Raw genomic sequence first — 26,226 nt, forward strand, 5'->3', positions numbered from 1 at the left:
GATCCAGTTCCGACTTTTACAATGATTATGTGAGTGATTTATTTCGCATTGATATATGAGTGTTTTTTTTAACAAATAATATTATTTACATTAAAGGGGATGGGTGGACTTAGTCTCAATATGGGCTAGTAATAATGTGGTTCAAACTCGCATTTGGCGAGAATTGAACCTAAGATCTCTCATTTACAAGTGAAGAGAAATACCATTAGATTAACAGTTGCAAGATTCATATTCTATTAGAATGAAACTCATGAGACCTTTTATTAAACCCGATAATTGAGGTCGCATTTATTGGACTCAAAATTTTCAACATATTGTGTGAATTTGATATCAATTTATAAAAATCTGACTCAAAATTTTCAACCTAGCGTTTTGGATAAAAATGTATCTCAAACTCAACAGATATTCAACCTTGTTTCCTCTAAATAAAAGGTATTATAATGGAGATTTATGACCAAAGGCAACAGATTAATTTTTAATTAGTAACCTTAAACTTGATTGGCAAGCAAAGACCAAACTATATGATAAAAATTAGAAACCCAGCATGACATATTACATGCCCGAGTGAAATGTGAGAAATCCAAGTCAATAGCATACAGGAAACCAAAAAGAAATGAGCTTTCTCGCGGGAAGATTAGCCGGGAAAGAGGGAGCCTATTTTCTCCAGGAATCGAAACAGGCGGTGGGCCGCCTCGTATCCCAGAAGAAGAAGCTCCCATCATCGCCGTCCGAAGCTTCCTCCGCCGCGACAGAGCACGAATCGCAAGCCGACGTGCTTCCGGAGGTCCTGAGGCACTCTCTGCCCTCCAAGATCTTCCACCAACCTTCCGAAACGACGTCGTCTCTGGACACGGCCTCCAAATGGGTTCTTGAATCCGATTCCAAGAACGGCCATTTCGTGTCCGCCGAGGCTCTCAACCCTCTGAGGGCTTACCTGTCGCTGCCCCAGGTCACTTTTGGCCCCAAAAGGTTTGCCCTTTTTGTTTTAACTTCTCAATTGTTCAATTTTGTGTTTGTTCTCTGGGAAAATGTGGGAAATTGAAGATTCTTGGACTTGTTTGGTGGATTTGACTTTGTTGATTTGTTACAGAATGCTCAAAATTTGTTTAATTTTGTTATGAATTCGCAAAATTTGGAAGCTTTATTGTGCATATTCACGTGGGAATTGGAATACCAAGTACTCTCCGGGAGGAATGCATATGAAGGGGCATTTAGTATATACTATATTCGGTGTTGAATTTGAGAGAAATCTCCAATGGTGAATTGTTCTAGCCTATATAATGTATGGCATTGCTGAATGCAGGTGGCAACTGCCGGAATCAGAAGGCTCATTGTCAGCCTCGACGGCTAATGAGTTGCGTCGAGACAGGCATACTACCCACATTAATCCTGAAAAGTTGAAGGCTGCAGCCGAAGGGTTTACTCAAAGTACATCCATTTTCATTCATAGATGTGTGTGTTACCTGATAGTTTTTATAAAACAGGGATAATGGCCGTGTCGGGTGAAGGCATAAGGAATAATGATCAGTCAAGATAGTATAGGAAAGGAAAGAAGGTTTCTTGCTCAAGACAATATCTATTTCTTTAAATCTATTATAATGCTCAACCCCATTTGACATATATATCGGTCTTACTAATAACAACTCTTTTTATGCATGATCTTTGGATATTATCTTGGCAACTTATTGTGAATTGCCATTTTTGATGTTGTGTTTGTATTCCCGAGCTCCGCTGCTTGTCTTAGCACCCTGAAATGCAATCCTGAGCGCATATTCTCATATTTTTGTAAGAATCACGAGCTTTGCTTGGTTTCCGTCTAAAGTCCTAATGTGATGCGTTTTCTGCTTCTCTGTAGTTGGGAAGGCTTTTGCTGTTGCAACTGCAGTAGTATTTGGTGGTGCCACCTTGCTATTAGGAATGGCCGTCTCAAAATTACAGTTGCAAAATGTAAGTGCAAATATATTATGTCTTGATACCCAAATCTTGTAATTACCACGTGGGATCCTTTTGCCGTGATGTGTTGATGAAAGTTGCGAAGACATTCTTACTATTTGGTGACAATTTCACATCAAGTTGTGATTTATATTAACAGAGTGAAGACGTCCGAACAAAAGGGAGAGACCTTATGGAGCCAAAACTGGAGATGATTCAGGAGGAACTAGCTCCCTTAAGAGCTTGGGTACGTCAAGTTGTAACATTTGAATGGGATTTCCTTTTCTCTTACCTAATTCCGCTTGAATGTTTGACTTGCACATGAACTAACATGGAGCTTCTAAATGCAGGCTGAAAAAACGTCGAAGAAATGGCGCTTGGAAAGGGACGAAAATATAAAAGAGAAGCCAATTATTAAGGCGCTTGCTAAAATGTTGGGTCCAAAGACATCCAATTAACAACATTATTGCTTATTTTTTGTCTGAATCTATGTAAATAGTTCCTATTGGTGGTGTTTATGGCTGTGGATACGAAGTTTGAAGAGTGGTCAGACCGGTGGAGAAAAAGGAAAATGATAGAAATAGTTGTTGTATGAATAATAGCGGCCTTCCCTTTTGGGGGCATGGTGTTGTGTAAGTAAACACTAGTTGCCTGTGTGTATTCTTTGGTTTGAGAAGCCTTGTTTTCCTCCTTGGTTTGTAATTAAAGTCACTATCTAATCGACCCGAAGATAAATGATGGTTCAAAAATGTTATCATGCTTGGTCCAGCTTGTTTGAATGTACTTTTAAAACGATTGAAAGCGTTTTTGGTGAAACTGTTTTTAGAATGAATCTTTAGTAAAGATGCAAGTAAATCCTGGAAAAGTATTTAAAGTGCTTCCTAGAAGAAGCACATAATTGGTGCATCTTATAGAAAGCACTTCAAGTGCTTTTGGAACTCAAAAACATTTTCTCTAAAAGTGCTTTTAGTCATTTTAAAAGCACATTCAAATGAATATGATCCACCAGCACCACTGACTCATTCAAGCAGTGTCCTCATAAAAAAACATGCAATATGTTTTGTTTGCGATTATATTATCGATAGATTAGCGACAACATATTCATAGTGGATTGTTTAATAGACAATAAATGTTTGTTTTATAGTCGGACTAATAAACACAAAACACATAAATGAAATCTGGAACTTTAATAAAAGGGCACCTGAGTTGTTGAGGGAGGGAATTGAGTCTGCGAGCAGAGGCATCTTCGAGCTCTTGCACTTCTTCCATGAGCAAGTACTGAGCCCTCCTTTGTGCTCTGAAACAACCCATTGATGGATTGAAGCTGAAGCAAAGAAACATCATCACCTTCCGAAAACTATGTACAAAACCAATTCCTCTCACTTGCTCATCTCACACTTAAAGCATGTCATCTCATCATGGTGTTTAACGTCCTAAAAATGAGAAATTTTTCAATATGTCCGACCACATGCCATCATATAATTGAAGAGATTTTTAAATGTAATATGAAATGTGATTTTCCGCCACGTGTTTTAAACACATTGAAAATTCTCTCCTAATAAATCTATCCGTCCCAGGCTGGACACAAAACTAACTTCTTTTCCCTTTTCATTTTCCTAAAAAGAAAAAGAAAAGCAAGGTAAATGAAACATCCGGTTACCGGTTAACTGTGGGTGAGGCAAACAGGTCACGGGCGAGTGACTCGCTCAAAGTCCTTGTAAACTGCAGCAAATAATTGGGGTATTGGATAAACCTTGGAGGAGCGTTAGGGTTTTAGTTTCAGAGCTCTGTCTCTTCTCAGTCTCTCTCACTCTTCTCCTCTGAATTTGAAGGTTCAATTTCAACAGGTAAAATCCCATAACTTGCTTCTGCTGATTTGCTTTCCAAATTTAAGCTTCTTTTTCCTCTAATGGTTTCTGGGTTCTCTTCTACTCGTTTGGGGTGGGAAAGGAGATGAAAATCTTGATTCGAAAACTCAGAAATATGTATGAATTAGATGACCCAATAAATCCTTGCTGGGTTCATTTTTTTGAAGGTTTTTGCTTGCTGGGTGTAAGAAAAAACAATTTGAGAGTCAAAGATGTATAATTTGTTTGAAATGTGGGGTTAGGGATATAGGGAGTTTGTCCAAGTGGTTCACTAAGAATTTCTGGGCAAAAGTTAATGGAAATGATTTCCGCGCACACGTTTTTTTTCCATATGCACGTTCTTACTTATTTCCGGTCTTTGGATTGAATAAGTCAGAGTAGAAACATAGACAAAAATAAACATGGGTACGGAAAAGGAGAAAAAGAGCGTGCGGAAGTCATTTATTCCGAGAGTTCCGTATTCAAGTCAATGATGAATTACATTAATTATATTCATAAATTTTTGAGTAAATTGTAGTTACAGTGTTTTAACTTTAACTTAATTAGAGCAATGATCACTCAACTAAAAATTCATTGGTCCCTCAACTAAAAATTCATTGGTCCATCAACTCATCAAAACGTGCAGCTATGGTCCCTCAACTAAAAATTCATTATCATTAGTTCCTTAACTATAATTCAACTAGAGAAATGATCCCTTAATTTTAACCCAATTTAGCAATGGTCCTTCCAACATAACTCGTTTTGACAAAAATTTTGACGTAGTTGAAATGACCATAATTACACACTTTGATGAGTTGAGGGAACCTAATTATATAAATGGTTATTCCAACATAACTTATTTTGACAAAATTTTGATGAAATTGATGAAAATGACTATAACTACATATTTTGATAAGTTGAGGGACCAATGGTAATGGATTTTTAGTTAAGGGACAATTGCTTCAATTTGATTAAAGTTGAGAGACCATTACTACAATTGACTCTAAATTTTTTTATAAAATAATAAAAATCTAAAAACGGGTAGCGGGAATCGAACCCACATCGTTAGCTTGGAAGGTTAGGGTTTATAGTCGAGGTTGTGCGGAAGTCATTTCTCCCGCTAAAATCACTGTTGTTATTTGTACTGCTTTGCATTTGGGATTTGGCTACCTAGAGCGAATAAGTTACATGAAGCAATTTCTCACTCCTTTTTCTTCTCCCCTGGCACTCCCTCGTTTCTTTTGAGGATTTGGGTCGAATAAATCAAACAAGAATCAAGGGACGTGAACAAGGGGAGGAGTACAGAAGGGGATAACGCAAATGTGAAAATCACTACCCTGTGTTAAATTCAGAGATCATGGTGTTGGTTTTTCTCTTTGGTGAATACTTGTGCAATGCCTCATTGTTTTCAACTCCTAGCAGGCCAGAATAAGCCACTGCTGTAAACATGGCAAGTGTGATCATGGCCCCAACTTTCTGCTCAATCTCAGTCAGAAGAAGCGGCAAAGATTGGAGCGAGCGCAGCAGTACTAACGGGCAACATCGTGGTATGAAATTGAAGGCAATGCGGATAGAGAAACCTCTGGAGGAATTGTACCAAGTGAGAGTCGAGAGAAAGGTGTCACAGGAGAGACTAGCGGAGCTTTGAGTCTCCAGATGGTCAATGTGGAAGACGGGCAAGTGCAAGCTGCCGTGGGACTGGCAGGTCGACCAGCTGGTTTACATTGAGGAAGGAGAGGTGAGAGTCGTGCCCGAAGGCAGCCGGCAGTACATGCAATTCGTGGCTGGGGATCTTATTCGTTACCCCAAGTGGTTGGAGGCTGACCTCTGGTTCAACGGTCCTTACCAAGAGCGTTACAGTTTCCGAGCCTTTGGCGATGATTAGTCGACTTGCGTAATGTATTTTGACATGATATACATGCTCCTTAGGCTTGTTGCTTCTCATTATTTTACCAGAGGCGGTATAACCTCTCTTTCTGTTTTTTTTTTTTTTTTGTAGTTGATAGTACCATTTTCATATGAACTGCAAAGATGTTTTTATGCATCAAGTTCATGACAGCTTAAACAAGATTTTGACATTTCTTCTGGTGATCCCTGATGCACAAAACTATGCTTCGCCGAGGACACCATTGGGCTGCAAATCTCCGCCATTTGGCGCGAAGCGTATTATAAGAGAATAGAAAGCAGAAACCACAGCAACGAAGATCCGGCATAGAATAATTTCTTATTGAACAACAAAATCTTCCATTTCTGGCATGATAAAGTACAGATTTCCGAATGAAGTATCAAGCCTACAGCTCTAGGAATGCACCGGACTAAGGATTACAACCAAGAGAAAACGTTGCTTGGGTTGAAACAGAACCAGAAAAATGTAAACTTTTCTCACCATTATACAGCAAATTTTATCATGAATTCTAGTAAGTAATAAGCACACATCCCTATAACAAACCTTTATATTACATACCTCCCTGGCTGAAGGGTACAAAAGGAAAGAGTGAACTAGGAGCAATTGTGAAGTCCACAATACCCCGCCTTCGCGTTTATCAGCATAGAGTTACAACAAGCCAAAGAGAAGTGAGGTTGGATCCCAACTCACTTTCCTCCGATTATGACTGATTAGGCAAACAGAATCTGTGAGTTGCGAGGGTCTCAACTCAACTACCTGAAGATGCCCGTGGTTTTGGGTTAGTAGCAATGGCAACGGAGGAAGCAAATCTTGAGACAAGCACAGCCTCATTGCCCAAAGCCTTGGAAGCAGCCACATCTTCCAAGCGTTTCCACGTTGATTCACGTTTCTCCTGTGTTTCTTTCTCTTTGGATTCATCTTCTTGGAAGCCAACCAAGCACTCATCGAAGAGTTCTTGATCAACATCTGAGAATATCTTTTTCACATTCAATGTCAAACTCTGAACAGCTTGATTCCAATGACTTCGTGTGTTTTTCTCCAGAGCTGGGAAGATTATTGGCAGAATCACTTGGCGATTCTGTGTAATCAAATTTCTTATGTGATCGTTATTCCACAAAAACAATGCACGTTCAGCTACCTGCCAATGGAAATCAAGTTAAGAAAACTTCGCATTAAGTAAAACAAAAGTGACAATACAAATTTCACATCATACTAATGAATATACACCAAATCTTGCACGCCAAAACCCTTTGCTGTTAAGTTTCCTTAATGCCAAAACCAAGTGCACTGTATCTAAGTAAGAAAAGGTGCTTAAGTCAGAAATTCCCACCGATCAATATGAACAGCAGAAATTCTTATCACCATCCACCTCCCAAATTGTGCGCCAGCAGAACTTACCAACAAATAACACCTAAAGCTCTCAACTTCAAATGATTTCTAAACTTCCACAGCCATACTGCTCTCCAACTCAAGGAAAATTTTAACTTACACAACTTCGTAAAGCAAATATGAACTTGTTCATTTATGCACCACTTTATTAAGGTGCAACTTGGACAACTCGTCTAAACTAATTTTGACAACTAGCACATCACCTCAGTTCCAATGAACCTGAACCACAATCTGAAGTAACCCAACAGTTCTGACAACGGGAATCTATAATTGTCACTCAACCAAGTGGTGCAGATAAAAAATGCAAAGAGATTTCGTGAATAAGTACACAAAAACTTGATTTGAAATGAAAGAAACAGAATATTTACAGATTTGTTGAAGACAAAAATCTCCAACAAAACATCAAAAGTCCCAAGCTTTAACATATATCTAGTACATCTCATAAAACCAACTAGGTGGCTAGTTGAAAAGGTAACAGCCATATGAGAATCTATAAAATACATCATGTTTACAAACGTTTCACTGGAAGAAAGATATTGAAAATGGACATCCATCAGAAGTATAAGCGCACAATAAAATAAAGAATAAAACAGAATTGATAAAAACAGTACACACTGTATCTATATACATACACAGTCAAAGCCAGTAAAAGATAAAGCCATTAATTGAAAAGTACCTGAAAATGTGAGCTGTTGAGACAGTGACCAATTTGACGAAACAAGGGGACCATGCAGCGCTGAAATTCTGATGGCTGGGTAGCTTCCAAAACTTCTTCTAATTCACCAAGGAACATAACTTCCTTTGAACTATTAGTTATGGGCCAATACTTCAGCAGCCCTCGAATCACTGTATCCGCCAACTTGGCATCTTTCTCCACAAACTGACTGATGCAATATGAGAGTTGCTGATGGTACATAGATACACACTTGGGCTTGTGAAGAGGAATCAAGGCACGAACAAGGAACAGCTTGTGCTCTTCCTTCAAAGGCAAAGCAAAACCATTGATTATGCTGCCTAAGATTTCAAGCAATTCCGCAATCCCATTGTGCTTCTCGGTCTCAAAAATGAACCAAAAGAAGATGTTGTTGATGGATTTCCTAATGAATGGTCGATGCACCATGAACTTCCCATAAATGCGATGGAGGATCGTCTTTAAGTATTCCCTCTCTCTTTGGTCCTCAGAGTCAAACAAACCAAGCAACTTCAACACAAACGAGTGGTCAATATATCTTTTAGCTAGCTTAGCATCGGTCTCTGGCGAAGCCACAAATCTTAATAGAAATTCATACACAACCTGAAGATGAGGCCAAGCTGGTTCCAACATCTGGTCCTCCTCGTCTTGGTCATACATATCAGGACCCTTGTTATCAAGATTGGAAGACAAAAGTGTACGAAACAGATTGGTCGCCACCATCTTCGTAATCTCTTGCATTACCACCTCATTGAACTTTGATGTTACTGATGAAATGTAATCAACAAGTTCAAGTAAAGTCTGCCGCTTGACATCCTTCTCCTTGAGATTCTTTGAGGGATCATTAAAATCAAACACAACACAACACATGTTCAACTTCTTAATAAAATGATTCTGCCTTTCTGAACTTGGAACGTCCCTGAAACTCGGCAGAGGCTCATATGCACCCAAAGAAAACAAAGGACCTACTTGGGTTGCAATGGGAGCTGATTTCTTCGAGTGATTTGATTTAACTGCGCTCGAGGAGTGTGAGGCAAGAGTCCCATTGCTCGAACGCGAATTGCCTGAACCCAAATTCGAAGACTTTGACGAAGAAGAGCTCGATTTTGAGTTGTGGGATGGATTGGGGCCATTCCCATTGGCCCCTCCGTCACTATACGCATCGCTTTGCGATGATTTCGATGGTTTCCGAGGTATTTTACCCAATATATTTTTTATCATATCTACAAAACCCTTGACCCTCAACTTCTGTAAACACTAATCGAGCTTTCACAAACCAATTCAAATAATTTGCATTCTCCAAAACCCAACAATCCAATCCACACGAAAGGTCACAATTTATGGACAGATGAAATTATAACCCCACCAGACGAACATGCCCTTGCCCTAGACGATTCTTCCGGGCACCAAATCCTCATAATTTCTGACAAAGAATTCAAATTGAAGGGAAAAAACTTGTGGGTTTTGAATAAATTGAAGAGATACGCAATTAAAATTGACTTACATCGACTGCGTAATCAAAGGGATCCGAGAAAGTGCGAGAAAACGACAGAAAATGTGAAGGAAGACCTAGAAAAATCCGAGCAGGAAGTCTGGAAGTCGGGTCTTCAGCTTGACAAAACCCTAATTAAATCTAATTGGGCACCTAATTTGAAGAGAGAGAGAGGCAAAAGGCTAAAGTGAAAAGAATCAAAAGTTTGAATTTAAAAAAATGGAAAGGAAATTGTCTGGTTACTAAATACAGTGGAGCCTCTCCATTTCGATGAAGAAAACGAAAGTCGAAGAAAAACAAGGAAATTGGAACGCGTGGCTTATTTTGTTGCTACACAAACGTCCCTTAACCGTTTAACCTGTATTTTAAATTATTTTGTCTAAAATTTGAAGAAGAAAAAAAAAATTTATAAAGCGAAAGAAAATAACGACGAGAGCAACTTCAGTATGATTGTTTGATTATGACAACTCTTACATATGAGAAAGGGTGAAGTAGAGTGGAACAAAAGTAGGATATCTCATATTTTTGCGAAAGTTATCCTACACATAAAGTGGTCGAAAACCCTTACCTAAGTCTTTCTCGTCAAAAACAAGTTGGATGTAAAGATTTAATATGAAGTGGTCGAACTAAAATCTCGTTACCATCATACGGTCTAACTAGATTAAACAAGGTAAAAGACTCTTATCATGTATTTCCACTAATCTATAAAAAGTGTACCCAATCCTTGAGGATGCGACAATACATCTAAAAAATTATTCCATCAAACGTTTTTTCTCCTAGATCTAGCGACACAAACTAAGTGTCTTATCCAAACCAAGAAACTATTGCCCCCAAATAGTTGAAATAATCACGTGTATATGAGTAAAAGTGAATCACTTTTTCAAATCATACAAGCTGCAAACGTGCACAAGATTGCGCTAATGGAAAAGGAAGACTGTATGGCATTAAGTCAGTGACATCCACCGCCACATATTTTCCACCATCTCATCAATTTTGTGTTGAAAGATGTGGAATTTATACCTCATCCTCTTCCCTTTTTTTATTGAACTATTTCTACTTTTCAAGGATTCCCCAATTTTTAAGTTACCAATTTCTTTTTCATTTTTCTTAAACAAATATTGGGAAAATGCAAAAGAACAAGTTAGGTCTAACAAATTAGTAGTTAAAAGACGAACATTAAAACCAACATAACTTGTTAGTTTGAGTACAATGAACAAATATTTAGTATAACAGGGTATATATATAGCTTGATTGGGCAAGATAAGAGACTTAATCATGAGCTTTGCTGGCCAAGTTAGGTCAAGACGGCCTCTTAGACATCTCATGACTCTGTCTTCTATTTGGAGGGGGAGGGGAGAGAGAGAGAGAGATTTTAGGTGAATATGTGTACCATGGTGCTAAAACATGGTAATACTAAAGGCTAGAGATTTGTACCAAAAGATGTGACTCGACGCGAATCCGGAAAATATGATTCTTCAAAAACCTGACATGCACAAATAACATACAGCACCAGTTAATCATAGAGGTCGACAAAACCCGCAGTTATGATAATGACAATACATGATCCTCAAACCCGTGGTACATTCACATGTCTTTGTTGATGGTCGATCCTGTGGGGAAAATAGCACGAGGCAGGGAGAAAAGCAATCTGATGGAATGGAGCCCAGCTCCACCAGCCAGTAAGACCAACCCAGTGGCAACTGAGTGTTTACAAAGACAAAACCCACCGGTTACGCCAAATGGGGTTGTTCCAGTTACTCCTGAAACTGCACTCACCGTGCCTGTGATCAACATATGCAGCCCTACTCTTTCTCATGCCCAACGACGGAAAGGACAGTGAAACACCAGGGGGAGGGTGGGGATTAAAAAACACAAGAAACTAAAACAGCTGCCGTTGCATGCAGTACTAAGTAATGCCAGCAATAAACACATCACCACAAATCCAAAGTTCCTCCTAAATGTTTGGTTTGATGTGTTCTCATTTTCTCTGTGCTCAAATATGATTTTCATGTCTTGCAAGGGCAACACAGAACACAAACTCATTGCCTAAGTCTAGCACACATACAAACATTCAAAAACTAAAAAAAGCCTTTGGATTGTGCAAGCACAGTATCTTCTCTGCACTGTACATTTCCACAACACACAACACAGGAGCTAATGCCAAAGAAGTCTGGATACCTCCTCACCAAGCATCTGAATCAACAGGTCACCTCTTCCTGCGCTTTGGCTCCGCCTAGAACAAAATTCAAAACAGAACACAATATCATTGTTAAAAAGACATGATCCTTCACTGAAAGGAAAGCAATAGGATGATGTTGATATGAGCTCAACAAAATTACCTCAGAACAGTCAAAAGTGTTTACATAATGCTCTGGTTAAGGCCTCGGATAACTATAATAACGTGCCACTTAAACAGCATTGCCTAAAATTAATTCCACTAGTTGACACGGTATCATAATCACTATCCATAAGACCTCTCTCTCTCTCTCTCTCTCTCTCTCTCAAAACTTTTAAAGTTTTCCTTATCCACTATTTATTCCATAGGTTGTCATTAAATCATCTAACAATGTTGGTTAAGGAAAACCAAGTGTTTTAGGTAAAGACAACGTCTCCAGCATACCAATTTTCAATCTGCATTAACTAAGGCATAAATACTGACAAGGAATTTAAGTCATAAAGATTCGCTATAATTCTTTGAGTAAAATAGTGACAAAAGAAACAAAGACACACAAATTCTCTTAGTCTGGACAAGTGGTGTTACTGCGATACATTCAAGAACCTTTTGAAATTGGATAAATAGAACACACAGATTTCTTACCTTAGCCTCAACAGATGGTGATACTGGAAATGTGTTCAAGGATCTTTTGGCATCATCATCAGATGAGCAGTCAGAACATAAAAAGTGCTCCAACTTTTTTGCATCTTCAATTGTCATACCCATACACGAGGGATGAAACCTGCAAATTATGAATGCAACACACGAAGCATATCTGTTATTACCATGTATACAATGCCATTGTTAGTTTAATTGAAAACACCAACACTTAATTATGTTGTCGAGGCAAAGGCATTTTGACAGTAAAAAACTCCATTGGATAGATCAACAACAACAACAACAACAACAACAACAAAGCCTTTTCCCACTAAGTGGGGTCGGCTATATGAATCCTAGAACGCCATTGCGCTCGGTTTTGTGTCATGCCCTCCGTTAGATCCAAGTACTCTAAGTCTTTTCTTAGAGTCTCTTCCAAAGTTTTCCTAAGTCTTCCTCTACCCCTTCGGCCCTGAACCTCTGTCCCGTAGTCACATCTTCGAACCGGAGCGTCAGTCGGCCTTCTTTGCACATGTCCAAATCACCAGAGCCGATTTTCTCTCATCTTTCCTACAATTTCGGCTACTCCTACTTTACCTCGGATATCCTCATTCCCAATCTTATCCTTTCTCGTGTGCCCACACATCCCACGAAGCATCCTCATCTCCGCTACACCCATTTTGTGTACGTGTTGATGCTTCACCACCCAACATTCTCTGCCATACAACATCGCTGGCCTTATTGCCGTCCTATAAAATTTTCCCTTGAGCTTCAGTGGCCTACGACGGTCACACAACACGCCGGATGCACTCTTTCCATCCAGCTCGTATTCTATGGTTGAGATCTCCATCTAATTCTCCGTTCTCTTGCAAGATAGATCCTAGGTAACGAAAACGGTCGCTTTTTGTGATCTTCGCTAGATTGCTCCGGTCATTAGTGTGGATAAGTATATAAATGGATAGAGATAGGAAAGCAAACACAAGATGTACGTGGTTCACCCAGATTGGCTACGCCCACGGAATAGAAGAGTTCTCATTAATTGTGAAGGGTTTACACAAGTACATAGGTTCAAGCTCTCCTTTAGTGAGTACGAGTGAATGATTTAGTACAAATGACATTAGGAAATATTGTGGGATAATGATCTCGTAATCACGAAACTTCTAAGTATCGGAGTGTGGTGTCGTCTTGACTTGCCTTATCTGTCTCATAGGTAGATGTGGCATCTTCTCTGGAAGTACTCTTCCTCCATCCAGGGGTGGTATCTTTAACTGGTGGAGATGCACAAGGTAATGTATCAATTTCACTTGAAGCTTACTTGTAGTTTCAGGCTTGGTCAAGCGCGATACAAACCATGTAGTAGGAGTCCCCCAAGTCGCCGAGCTAGGGGGTCTGCTGAAAGAGGTGACAGACAAGGTAAGCAATCAGAGCTCCGACTGATTGTTCACCTTCTCCCCATCTTGCAGCAGCATGAAGGATAAAGAGAAGAAAAATGAGAAGAGATGATATGAGATACTTTTGCTTTTGAAGAAGTAACTTTCCACAGGCTTATTCTTGAACTGAGCTGGAGGGTTTTCTGGTTTCCTCCAGAGTATAAGGCCGACTGAAGAATTTGAGGGTCAAAACAAGTCCATCAAATCTAGAGTACGTTCCACCCTGCTGATATGAGATACTTTTGCTTTTGACAAAGTAATGGATGTATCGGCACGTGTGCTGTTACGCTTGTCTCCACATGCTTCCTTGTATCCTTCGCACTTGCCCTATCTGTTCCTCGAGCAGATGCGGAATCTTCCCTGGAAACATAAGATGATGAAGATGAGTACTCAAGAGCAATGCCAGGTAAGTAATCAGGTAAGGGGTTCCAGGCAGTCAATTCCTGGCTGGAAGCTTGATTCCAAGTACTGACTGATTGCTCTCTTTCTCCTTGTCTTGCAGGTAAAAACAAGGCCAAAAGAAAAAACAGGGAAAAAGCATGATATGAGATACTCTTGCTTTTAACCCTGATGATATGAGATATTCTTGCTCTAGTATAGCTTGTTTGCAGAGGTATTATCGGGGGGAAAGAAAGCTGAATATTTCGAAAGGCTTTGTTGGGAGTGCCCTCTCAGATATGATGAAGGGTTGAGCATTTTTGCAGGTCTGCCTGTCCGTTGGGGATGGAGGTCGACATATATAGGAGTCTCCCTAACAACAAGTAGTAATGCTATTCCTTTACCCTGCTTGGTCATAGCACGGTAGTGGGAGCTGCCAGTTTCACATGTTTTAACTCTGTCAGAGCACTTTGAAAAAGTGGTCTGTGGTATCTGGCTCTCGAGATTCGGAGAACGATGCCTCTTCGATTTTTGAGAAAGCAATCATGCTGGGGGTCTGACTCTCGAGATTCGGAGAGCAGTGTCTCTTCGATTTTTGAGGAAGTAATCATGTTGGGAGTCTGGCTCTCGAGATTCGGAAGGCGGTGCCTCTTCGATTTTGGAGCAAGCAATCTTGTTGGGAGTGTTGTCTCGAATGTGAGTAAAGGTTGGACATGTTTGCTAGTCTACCTTGCCACGAAGCACAAAGGTTGACACACAGGGACTTTCCAATTATCCAGCAATGGTACTGTTCCTTTACCCTCTCTTCGATTTTGAGAAAGTAGTCATGTTGGGAGTCTGGCTCTCGAGATTCGGAAGACGGTGCCTCTTCGATTTTGGAGCAAGCAATCTTGTTGGGACTGTTTTCTCGAATGTGAGTAAAGGTTGGGCATGTTTGCTAGTCTACCTTGCCACGAAGCACAGAGGTTGACACACAGGGACTTTCCAATTATCCAGCAGTGGTACTGTTCCTTTACCCTTGTGGGTAATAATATGGTAGCTAGACCTTCAAAATTTATGTGTCTAAACTTTGTTAGTGCTGTTTCTTTGCTATTCTTTTACCTTTTTTGGTCAGAGCGATGTAGTGGGAGCTGCAAGCTTCACGTGCTCAACTTTGGCAGAGAACTTTGGCAAAGTGATCTGTGGTACCCATGAGTTATTGTTGCGTGTGGGAAGTGGGTGATTGAACAGTAAGATTCATGTGCTTTCTACTTCACCAGAAGTCTTCGACAAAATGCCCATAATTTCTGCAAAGCTGAGTGTGCGTGTGACAGGTGCTGACAAGGCTAGAAAAGTAGGTGCCTCTTCGATTTCTGAGATCGGCCCTCGTGGTCTCTGAGCAGCCCAGCTTTTGAGAAAGCGAGCGCCTCTTCGATTGATTCGGAGAACGGTGCCTCACCGATTTTTGAGAAAGCAATCATGCTGGGGGTCTGGCTCTCGAGATTCGGGGAGCAGTGTCTCTTCGATTTTTGAGAAAGTAATCATGTTGGGAGAGTGGCTCTTGAGATTCGGAGGGTGGTGCCTCTTCGATTTTGGAGCAAGCAATCTTGTTGGGAGTGTTTTCTCGAATGTGAGTAAAGGTTGGGCATGTTTGCTAGTCTACCTTGCCACGAAACACAGAGGTTGACACACAGGGACTTTCCAATTATCCAGCAATGGTACTGTTCCTTTACCCGCTCTTCGATTTTTAAGAAAGTAGTCATGTTAGGAGTCTGGCTCTTTAGATTCGGAGGACGGTGCCTCTTCGATTTTGGAGCAAGCAATCTTATTGGGAGTGTTTTCTCGAATGTGAGTAAAGGTTGGGCATGTTTGCTAGTCTACCTTGCCACGAAGCACAGAGGTTGACATACATGGACTTTCCAATTATCCAGCAGTGGTACTGTTCCTTTACCCTTGTGGGTAATAATATGGTAGCTAGACCTTCAAAATTTATGGGTCTAAACTTTGTTAGTGCTGTTTCTTTGCTATTCTTTTACCCTTCTTGGTCAGAGCGATGTAGTGGGAGCTGCAAGCTTCACGTGCTCAACTTTGGCAGAGAACTTTGGCAAAGTTATCTGTGGTACCCATGAGCTATTGTTGCGTGTGGGAAGTGGGTGATTGAACAGTAAGATTCATGTGTTTTCTACTTCCCCAGAAGTCTTTGACAGAATGCCCATAATTTCCGCAAAGCTGAGTGTGCGTGTGACAGGTGCTAACAAGGCTGAAAAAGTAGGTGCCTCTTCGATTTCTGAGATCGGCCCTCGTGGTCTCTAGGGAGCCCAGCTTTTGAGAAAGCGAGCGCCTCTTCGATTTCTGAGATCGGCCTTCGTGGTCTTTGAGCAGCCCAACTTTTGAGAAAGCAAACGGCTCTTCGATTTCTGAGATCAACCCTCGTGATCTCTAAGCAGCCCAACTTTTGAGAAAGCAAACGCCTCTTCGATTTCTGAGCAGGCGCCTCTTTGATTTCTGAAGCTCCGTCGAGTGCAGATTTTTATAGAGGCTGGCATTAAGTTCCAAAGCACACTTGAATCTCCACCAGTAGAAGCTTCATTCTTGCACTTCTAATATCTTGATTTGTCCGACCTCTTCTCTCTTCAACACCTTTGAAAATGTCTGGCCCCTCCGACCGTCGTTTTGACTTGAACCTTGTTGAAGAGGCAGCCCCGCCTTCTCCAGACAACATATGGCGCCCATCCTTCGTCTCCCAAACTGGTCCTCTTACCGTTGGGGATTCCGTGATGAAGAATGATATGACCGCTGCGGTGGTGGCCAGGAACCTTCTCACTCCCAAAGATAACAGACTACTTTCCAAACGGTCTGATGAGTTAGCTGTTAAGGATTCGCTGGCTCTCAGTGTTCAGTGTGCAGGGTCTGTGTCTAATATGGCCCAACGCCTATTTGCTCGAACCCGCCAAGTTGAATCATTGGCGGCTGAAGTGATGAGTCTCAAACAGGAGATTAGAGGGCTCAAGCATGAGAATAAACAGTTGCACCGGCTCGCACATGACTATGCTACAAACATGAAGAGGAAGCTTGACCAGATGAAGGAAACTGATGGTCAGGTTTTACTTGATCATCAGAGATTTGTGGGTTTGTTCCAAAGGCATTTATTGCCTTCGTCTTCTGGAACTGTACCGCGTAATGAAGCTCCAAATGATCAACCTCTGATGCCTCCTCCTCCTAGGGTTCTGTCCAGTACTGAGGCTCCAAATGATCCCCCTCCGGTGCCTTCTCTTTCTGGGGCTCTACCGACTGCTGAGACTTCTCCTAAGCAACCTTTGTGAAGGCTCCCTCTTGTGTGTTTATTTTGACTCATGTATATGTACATATTTGTAGCTTATCGGGGATATCAATAAATAAGCTTTCCTTCATTTCAACGTATTGTGTTAAATACACCAAAGCCTTCTTCGCTAAGTTCTTTGAATTTTCTTTTGTTGAAGCTTGTATGTTGAAGCTTTCTGAGTGGAGCATGTAGGTTGGGGTAGTGTTCCCTTAATTTCCCGAGTGAGGAAAACTTCGTGGTTGGAGACTTGGAAAATCCAAGTCACTGAGTGGGATCGGCTATATGAATCTTAGAACGCCATTGTGCTCGATCCTGTGTCATGTCCTTCGTTAGATCCAAGTACTCTAAGTCTTTTCTTAGAGTCTCTTCCAAAGTTTTCCTAGGTCTTCCTCTACCCCTTCGGCCCTGAACCTCTGTCCCATAGTCGCATCTTCTAATCGGAGCGTCAGTAGGCCTTCTTTGCACATGTCCAAACCACCGTAACCGATTTTCTCTCATCTTTCCTTCAATTTCGGCTACTCCTACTTTACCCCGGATATCCTCAGTCCTAATCTTATCCTTTCTCGTGTGCCCACACATCCAACGAAGCATCCTCATCTCCGCTACACCCATTTTGTGTACGTGTTGATGTTTCACCGCCCAACATTCTGTGCCATACAGCATCGCCGGCCTTATTGCCGTCCTATAAAATTTTCCCTTGAGCTTCAGTGGCATACGGCGGTCACACAACACGCCGGATGCACTCTTCCACTTCATCCATCCAGCTTGTATTCTATGGTTGAGATCTCCATCTAATTCTCCGTTCTTTTGCAAGATAGATCCTAGGTAACGAAAACGGTCGCTCTTTGGTATTTCTTGATCTCCGATCCTCACCCCTAACTCGTTTTGGCCTCCATTTGCACTGAACTTGCACTCCATATATTCTGTCTTTGATCGGCTTAGGCGAAGACCTTTAGATTCCAACACTTCTCTCCAAAGGTTAAGCTTTGCATTTACCCCTTCCTGAGTTTCATCTATCAACACTATATCGTCTGCGAAAAGCATACACCAAGGAATATCATCTTGAATATGTCCTGTTAACTCATCCATTACCAACGCAAAAAGGTAAGGACTTAAGGATGAGCCTTGATGTAATCCTACAGTTATGGGAAAGCTTTCGGTTTGTCCTTCATGAGTTCTTACGGCAGTCTTTGCTCCTTCATACATATCCTTTATAGCTTGGATATATGCTACTCGTACTCCTTTCTTCTCTAAAATCCTCCAAAGAATGTCTCTTGGGACCCTATCATACGCTTTTTCCAAATCTATAAAGACCATGTGTAAATCCTTTTTCCCATCTCTATATCTTTCCATCAATCTTCGTAAGAGATAGATTGCCTCCATGGTTGAGCGCCCTGGCATGAACCCGAATTGGTTGTCCGAAACCCGTGTCTCTTGCCTCAATCTATGCTCAATGACTCTCTCCCAGAGCTTCATTGTATGACTCATTAGCTTAATACCCCTATAGTTCATGCAATTTTGTACGTCGCCCTTATTCTTGTAGATAGGCACCAAAGTGCTCGTTCGCCACTCATTTGGCATCTTCTTCGTTTTCAAAATCCTATTGAAAAGGTCAGTGAGCCATGTTATACCTGTCTCTCCCAAAACTTTCCACACTTCGATTGGTATATCGTCTGGGCCTATTGCTTTTCTATGCTTCATCTTCTTCAAAGCTACAACCACTTCTTCCTTCCGGATTCGACGATAAAAGGAGTAGTTTCTACACTCTTCTGAGTTACTCAACTCCCCTAAAGAAGCACTCCTTTCATGTCCTTCATTGAAAAGATTATGAAAATAACCTCTCCATCTGTCTTTAACCGCGTTCTCTGTAGCAAGAACCTTTCCATCCTCATCCTTGATGCACCTCACTTGGTTTAGGTCCCTTGTCTTCTTTTCCCTTGCTCTAGCTAGTTTATAGATATCCAACTCTCCTTCTTTGGTATCTAGTCGTTTATACATATCGTCGTAAGCCGCTAACTTAGCTTCTCTGACAGCTTTCTTCGCCTCTTGCTTCGCTTTTCTATACCTTTCACCATTTTCATCGGTCCTCTCCTTGTATAAGGCTTTACAACATTCCTTCTTAGCCTTCACCTTTGTTTGTACCTCCTCATTCCACCACCAAGATTCCTTTTGGTGTGGGGCAAAGCCCTTGGACTCTCCTAATACCTCTTTTGCTACTTTTCGGATACAACTAGCCATGGAATCCCACATTTGGCTAGCTTCCCCCTCTCTATCCCACACACATTGGGTGATTACCTTCTCTTTGAAAATGGCTTGTTTTTCTTCTTTTAGATTCCACCATCTAGTTCTTGGGCACTTCCAAGTCTTGTTCTTTTGTCTTACTCTTTTGATATGTACATCCATCACCAACAAGCGATGTTGATTAGCCACGCTCTCTCCTGGTATAACTTTGCAATCCTTACAAGTTATACGATCCCCTTTCCTCATTAGAAGAAAATCTATTTGTGTTTTTGACGACCCACTCTTGTAGGTGATCACATGTTCTTCTCTCTTCTTAAAGAAGGTGTTGGCTAAGAAGAGATCATATGCCATTGCAAAATCCAAGATAGCTTCCCCATCCTCGTTTCTCTCCCCAAAACCATGGCCACCATGAAAACCTCCATAGTTGCCTGTCTCCCTGCCCACGTGTCCATTTAAATCTCCTCCTATAAATAACTTCTCCGTCTGAGCAATTCCTTGCACCAAGTCTCCAAGATCTTCCCAAAATTTCTCCTTCGAACTCGTATCCAACCCTACTTGAGGTGCGTACGCACTAATCACATTGATAAGTTCTTGTCCTATTACAATCTTGATTGCCATGATTCTATCTCCTACCCTCTTGATATCTACAACATCTTGTACCAAGGTCTTGTCCACGATGATGCCAACACCGTTTCTCGTTCTATTTGTGCCCGAATACCAAAGTTTAAACCCTGAGTTTTCTAGATCCTTTGCCTTACTACCAACCCACTTAGTTTCTTGTAGGCACATAATATTTATCCTTCTCCTCACCATAACTTCCACTACTTCCATAGATTTTCCCGTTAAGGTTCCTATATTCCACGTTCCTAAACGCATTTTGCTCTCTTGAACTCTACCCTTCTGTCCTAGATTCTTCACCCTCCCCCGTCTAATAGGATCAAAGTACTTCTTTTGTGTGTCCCGGGTAAAGTTGATAGGAGCATATGCTCCCAAACAACTTTGAGTGGAGTCGTTCGAAAAGAAGTTTCTATGGCCCCCTTGCTCATTTAACACTGCATCCGGGTGCCGATGGAGATACAGCGACCCTTGCTCACTTATCACTGTGCTCGGGCCACACAGCGCGCCACTTACGGGTGACGCCCTAGCTTTAGCGCGATTTTGTTCTGGATTCATTTTCATAAGGATTCGACGTGATCATGGAGTGCCGGCTGTCGACTACCTGACGCCCTCCCCCTCCTCCTTTATCCGGGCTTGGGACCGGCCATGTAAGACATAGGCGGAGTTACTCCATTGGATAGATCGTGGACCTAAAATCCACCTGTCCAAAATAAATATTCCACTATCTTTGAAGAGTTGCTTAACAGCAACCAACTACTATTTTGTTGACAGTGCACTTCATCTGATCTTATATTGCTCGAGTAATATAACAGGCTCATACAAAAGTATCGTAAGTAAAGCTTCAAAACAAAAACATGAGAATCATATGGGACCAGTTCAATTTTCAATTCAATTTCTGTTGATATAGATATTGTCATATTTTTTCCACAACAGTTCCATATTCTAAAACCGAGAATAATATCCATTACGATCAGATTTAATACCTTCCTAAGATCAAGTTCTCAAGCATCCACCAAATAACTATCAAACTTAATAAACCAAAAGAAGACCTTGTGCAGTAGACACATACTATGTTAAGCATAAGCAGATATTTATTTCCTTAAATTTGGAAAATTAGAAGGTCTGATATTACCGGAAATAAGGTACAAAAGGAAATCAAATGAGCCCCCACTCACAATACACAACGGTTAAGAAAAGAGAAATAAATTCCAAGTGTTGAGGATTACTGAGATTGAGCCAGTGTATATGGTCTGAAACCCAAATATGGTCAAAAATACCCGAATTACTATGAATTAAAACTCTTCATATACCATTCCACATGCTACACTAACTCCCATACAATAAATAAACTGAATGTGTTTGCAATTGAGCAATCTGAAATTTTGACAAACACCTCATCATCTGCAACACCTAAGTAGTAAATGAATTTAACAATCATCACCTTCTACAAATGGAATCATATGGCACTAGCAGTCACAATTTCCATTTTCTATTCTACACAACCACTAATCAAGAGAGCTTCTAAAAAGAAAAATGAATAAAGATCCGATGTTTAGTGAAACAAAATGCATACAAACTTTGAAATGGATGAACAATACCAAGCACAAAACAAGGGAGTGGTGTGCATTTACCAGTCCTTGCATCCCTCGCATTGCACCATAAGGTCGTCCGGATTGTATGGCATCTCACATTTACAATACCTTCAAAACAATAACCAGAACAGCATAATTTCAAAAACCAATCATCACCAATCAAGTATTACATGTGTGTTTCTGTGCGCAATCATCATCAATCATCATCACAAAAAGAACACATTGCTTACACAGCCACGCGGTCTGGTGTGAACCCTCCAGTGGAAGCCTTGTACTCAAACCTACAGAAGTAATCCTCAGCTCCCACATTCTCAAGCTTAGTGTAGTTCTTGAAGGAGTGCACTGTACACTTCCCTTCGATAGTATGTGCACTCTGCACATCATAGTGGTCTGATAAAAACAGCTCCTTGGCCCCATGGAACTGTCTCCTTCCTCCAATCGATTCCTCAGGCCGATAATACCATCGAATCCGAACCTTCACATTGTTGCGGTGGTCAGCTTCGAGCTTCTCCACGCGTGCCACATACGGAGGCTTATCAGTGTCTGACGGCCGCATTAACACACAATCACCAGCTGGCCAGTACAAAATCAATCGAAATATCAATGCCACACATAGCAGAGAAACACTTAACTTCACAAACTGTTTAACAAAAAAATCGAGTCTTTAACACCAATAATTTGAAAAACTATGACAAGTCTTGGATTTCCGAGCTCGAAATTGAAATTTTGAATCTGGGTTTTACAGATAACTTCATGTATATATGTAAAGATCGAAAATTTAGCTATCTAAAACATAGATATAATTTTATTTTTTTTTAAATTCGGGTTTTTAGAAGCTAAAATTGGAGAATAAATTTTGGTTTTTTTTTCAGAGAGAGAGAGGATAGTTACGTCGAACGATTTTGTTGGTGCCCTTGATGGTGTAAGAGTCAAGGTCCTTTTTTCCAGGTTTGGTCTTGGCCATGAATGTTGAGCAGCTGCAACTTCTGCGATTTCAGACAGTCGGATGGCGGCGGAGACAGGGAAGCTGGATTTAGGGAAAATGTGAGAAAAATGAGGCGAGATTGTTGTAGCTAAGTGAGGAATTTCTATTAGGGTTTTGTGGATTGGATGGAGGGCTTTAGATGGTTTAATGGCGTAAACGGAAACCCTAGAAATTAGAAGGTTCGGACAAACGGGGAAAGAGGGGAGGAGAAGATTTGGTCGGAGAGAGAGAGAGAGAGAGCGCTTTTGCTTGGACGGATTGCGAGGATGAACAGAATGGATGCCAACAGCATCATGTATCATTCATTCATCACCACCATCATCATCCATTCTTGCATACATTGATGCCCATTTTATATTACTAAAACAAAATTATGTCTTTGCTTTTATTTTTCTTTCTTACTAAGAGTGATGTCATCAACAATCGTCTAGTGGCTGTCAAGTGTTGATGCAAACCGGTCATTCAACGTATGCTCTCAACGAGTCACTCAAGTGTGCATAAATAGCTAAGCCCCAACTCTCAACACATAAATGCGTCAACCATGCACACACTAATCGAATTCCTTAACGCACGTATCAACGGTCATTATCTCTATCCTTCTTAATACAACAATATTGATGGGAGTTGGCTTTATGACCTTTTATTTACAACGGACCAACCACTAACTATGTATTAACTCAACACAAATACAATACGGCATAGTTATTTATGTGAGTTGAATTTGTAACTTCGCACATACAAATAAAAATGAATATTACTAGATCATAGTATTATGACGCTATCTTTTTATCAAAATAAAATGATGAGTTCGAACAAGAGAGCTTTTCTAAAATTAACTTAAAATCACCTCCTCCTTTTAATGTAGATAATATCATTTGTTTAAAAAAAAATTAACATAAGATAGGTTTTCAATCTTACAGTTTTCTATTCTTGTATTTAGCTTGAAGGTCAAATTTCACTTCAAACAAGATAAATACAAAATTTATTAGATTTAAATTTAGATTTTAGCATTTGTTACTTAGTACTACAGTCTAGTGTTATTTCTCTTCACTTGTAAGTGAGAGGTCTTAAGTTCGATTTTCTCCAAATGCAAATTTAAACCACATTATTGTTAGTCTTTATGAGGCTAAGCCCACCCCATTTCCGCATAATGTAGATAATATTGTTTGTTCAAGAAAATTAAAAATGCAGATTTTAACATTTAAGGCTTACAACTAAGCAAATAGTCACTTTAAATAAATTTCATTATTATCATGTGTTATTATAAATTAGAGCATGTTTGAGAATGCTTTTTTGAATGAGTAAGTATTTTCAGTTAATTAAAAATTATGTTTTTTCAGAAAATCTTAAATTGCTTCTAAAGTTATAAAAGCGCTTTTTCAATAATGTTTTTTTTTCAAGAAATACTTTTAACTATTTTCCCAAAAGCATTTGAATTTTAATATTAAGTTTCAAATATTTCTAATAATCTCAAACCAGCCGTTACTGATCAAATTGATGTATGGAGACATTTTCATTCCTTGCAGAGAAGGTAATGAGAAACCTAGCACAAGCGAACATAGTTTAAATTAGCAGATTAGGTGAGCACACACTTCTCAAACTTTTGTTACTTTTCGTTCAACGACCTACTCTTTTCTCACCTACAGCAATTATTTAAGGCTCGATCGTCTCTTACATTTGGTGTTGGGTTTTCAAATTTTTGTGATACGAAGAAAATATAATGGAAAAAAGGAAGGATGAAGACGGGTAGTGAGAGAAAGTGAAAGAAATAAAGAAGAATTAACGAAACAAATTTTTGAAAGTGAAATTAAACAACTTAAAATTGTTTTTTGCATAGTTTTGTGTTTGTGTACCTTTCCTTGTACATTTATTCTGCGTCTCTCTCATCATATTTCCTCACTCTTCTTTATCTTTCATTTTCACCATGTATTTTACCTGATTATGAAAACACATCAAATAAAAAGTACAAGCCAAAAACCAGATAACTATCAAACAAACACTTGCGTAGTAGAGAGATTTATAAGTGGAATTGTAAGATGACGTGACAGCGCTCCAGATAAACCAAAAAATCTTGTATGTATACTTGGAATACTTATCATGTGTTATACGTTTTTATATGCTATAAAATAAGTAGACGATACGATTAATATGTCTTACTTTTAGTATAGTAATAAAATAAATACATATAATATAATTTAAATGCAATTGTAATAAGGGAACTGTTATTAGCACTTCAAAAAATTTATTATACACTCCTCACACATGTATTTTTCTTTCTAATTCTAGAAAGTTTGGAATGCAAAATGAGATTTTTTGAGTGCTAATAATAATTCCCTCATAATAATACATAACAAGTATTCCATATATAGATAAACATTGAAAGTGGCCATTTACCACAGTGGTAGAAATGTGTTAAGCCCTTGCATGATAGCCTAGGTTCAAACCTCATCGGTAGCTAATCTAACATCTAATCTAACAAAATATTTCGTTTGACAAAAACAAAAAAAAATATATATATATACACACACACATAAACATTATCCTCAATAGCGGTGTTCTTATTATTTCTATTGTTCTTCTTACTTCTATAATCTAACGGCCTCGCAATTCTATCACTTCAATATGAATATGTGCGAGAGAATGCGAACAACTTCTTCATTCAAAATAGATATTTTTTTTAAAGGTCGTGTTATCCCCGCACATATTTTTACCTCTCACACATGCATCTTTCTTAATTTTAAACCGTCAGATCAAATGAATTAAAGAAAATCAATGAAATTAACAGAAGTGAATTAAAGAGGTAAAAAAGAGTGAATCACACTACCCTTTTACCAAAATCATGCATGCATGCATGCATGGAAAAACCATGTATTCTTATTAGGCACGTATTAATTTAATAAACATGACTCGGATTTAGATTCAAGATCTGTTATATATTAGAATATAGGGTAAATTCATCACTATATAAGAGCTAAATGTTGACAAAATGACACTTGATATTGAAAAATTGGGATCAAAACTATATATCTGAAAATGATATGTTGAGTGCATGCACCAACAACGGAGATATCAAGCAGTACAATTAACATCAATCCTCTGACACTGATGCATCAGATTAATGTTATTAGGTGGTTACCACATAAGTACGTTCTCTGTTTAATGTAAATCAAGAAATAAAATGTGCGATTTTATTAGCATATGACTACAAACATAGGAAAAATCACGTCAGTGACATGTGATGGTAGCATTTCTATATCATCAATCACATACACAATAAAAAACATGTTAAAAGACGAGTACATTTTGTTAGAAAATCTCAGAGTTCAATAGTAGAATACACCTAAATTAACTATGCATACGTTCGATTTCGCGTTCATATCTTCTTTAGTTGACATGGACTATATGATGCCTTTGCAGTCAATGATTTTATACTACTATCTTATTCTCTTTCATGTGTCTTTTTTATTTATAATTCTTAATGTGCACATGAACCAAAGCTTCAATACTAAAATGAAAGACCGGACCATACCAGACACAAAGGTTTTGTTTTACGAGTGAGGATCCTCGTTGAATTCTTTTTGTGAGAATTTTAAGGATCTTCATATCATATTT

At 39.6% G+C, this 26,226-nt stretch overlaps 3 protein-coding genes and 2 long non-coding RNA genes across 5 annotated transcripts; 2 read left to right on the plus strand and 3 right to left on the minus strand.

Moving 5' to 3' along the window:
- The first annotated feature begins 423 nt into the window (after positions 1–423).
- On the plus strand, positions 424–2,689 carry LOC114822768 (uncharacterized). The gene is made up of 5 exons (XM_029097904.2): positions 424–969; positions 1,304–1,428; positions 1,856–1,947; positions 2,093–2,179; positions 2,283–2,689. The coding sequence occupies exons 1-5, from the start codon at positions 614–616 to the stop codon at positions 2,388–2,390; spliced, it is 768 nt and encodes a 255-aa protein (XP_028953737.2). The 5' UTR covers positions 424–613; the 3' UTR covers positions 2,391–2,689.
- Positions 2,690–3,018: 329 nt separating this feature from the next.
- On the minus strand, positions 3,019–4,018 carry LOC114822769 (uncharacterized). The gene is made up of 2 exons (XR_003770965.2): positions 3,593–4,018; positions 3,019–3,256 (listed from the first exon to the last, which is right to left on the minus strand). It is a non-coding gene; the product is annotated as an uncharacterized lncRNA (long non-coding RNA).
- On the plus strand, positions 3,440–5,857 carry LOC103441460 (uncharacterized). The gene is made up of 2 exons (XR_011577996.1): positions 3,440–3,779; positions 5,202–5,857. It is a non-coding gene; the product is annotated as an uncharacterized lncRNA (long non-coding RNA).
- A 127-nt stretch (positions 5,858–5,984) lies between these two features.
- Positions 5,985–9,555, minus strand: LOC103426915 (serine/threonine protein phosphatase 2A 59 kDa regulatory subunit B' gamma isoform-like). The gene is made up of 3 exons (XM_008364994.4): positions 9,270–9,555; positions 7,751–9,188; positions 5,985–6,823 (listed from the first exon to the last, which is right to left on the minus strand). The coding sequence occupies exons 2-3, from the start codon at positions 8,984–8,986 to the stop codon at positions 6,434–6,436; spliced, it is 1,626 nt and encodes a 541-aa protein (XP_008363216.3). The 5' UTR covers positions 8,987–9,188; positions 9,270–9,555; the 3' UTR covers positions 5,985–6,433.
- Positions 9,556–10,700: 1,145 nt separating this feature from the next.
- LOC103407290 (chromatin remodeling protein EBS) lies at positions 10,701–23,085 on the minus strand. The gene is made up of 5 exons (XM_029097903.2): positions 22,521–23,085; positions 21,860–22,202; positions 21,669–21,737; positions 12,076–12,214; positions 10,701–11,490 (listed from the first exon to the last, which is right to left on the minus strand). Exons 1-5 carry the CDS (start codon positions 22,591–22,593, stop codon positions 11,464–11,466), a joined length of 651 nt encoding a protein of 216 aa, XP_028953736.1. The 5' UTR covers positions 22,594–23,085; the 3' UTR covers positions 10,701–11,463.
- Between the last annotated feature and the right edge of the window lie 3,141 nt (positions 23,086–26,226).

This window comes from Malus domestica, chromosome 17, assembly GCF_042453785.1.
Source record: "Malus domestica chromosome 17, GDT2T_hap1".
Classification (NCBI taxonomy): Eukaryota; Viridiplantae; Streptophyta; class Magnoliopsida; order Rosales; family Rosaceae; genus Malus; species Malus domestica.

What these genes read in the sequence shown, in the direction of transcription:
- LOC103426915 (XM_008364994.4), bottom strand. Translation starts at nt 8,986, where the DNA reads ATGATAAAAAATATATTGGGTAAAATACCTCGGAAACCATCGAAATCA. An exon ending in TCAACAGCTCACATTTTCAG is followed by an intron (nt 6,824 to 7,750) that starts GTACTTTTCAAT and finishes TTCCATTGGCAG; the next exon opens with GTAGCTGAACGTGCATTGTT.
- LOC114822768 (XM_029097904.2), top strand. Translation starts at nt 614, where the DNA reads ATGAGCTTTCTCGCGGGAAGATTAGCCGGGAAAGAGGGAGCCTATTTT. An exon ending in GTCACTTTTGGCCCCAAAAG is followed by an intron (nt 970 to 1,303) that starts GTTTGCCCTTTT and finishes TGCTGAATGCAG; the next exon opens with GTGGCAACTGCCGGAATCAG. An exon ending in AGCCGAAGGGTTTACTCAAA is followed by an intron (nt 1,429 to 1,855) that starts GTACATCCATTT and finishes GCTTCTCTGTAG; the next exon opens with TTGGGAAGGCTTTTGCTGTT.
- LOC103407290 (XM_029097903.2), bottom strand. Translation starts at nt 22,593, where the DNA reads ATGGCCAAGACCAAACCTGGAAAAAAGGACCTTGACTCTTACACCATC. An exon ending in TGCGAGGGATGCAAGGACTG is followed by an intron (nt 12,215 to 21,668) that starts GTAAATGCACAC and finishes CATAATTTGCAG; the next exon opens with GTTTCATCCCTCGTGTATGG. An exon ending in CACCATCTGTTGAGGCTAAG is followed by an intron (nt 11,491 to 12,075) that starts GTAAGAAATCTG and finishes ATTTTGTTCTAG; the next exon opens with GCGGAGCCAAAGCGCAGGAA.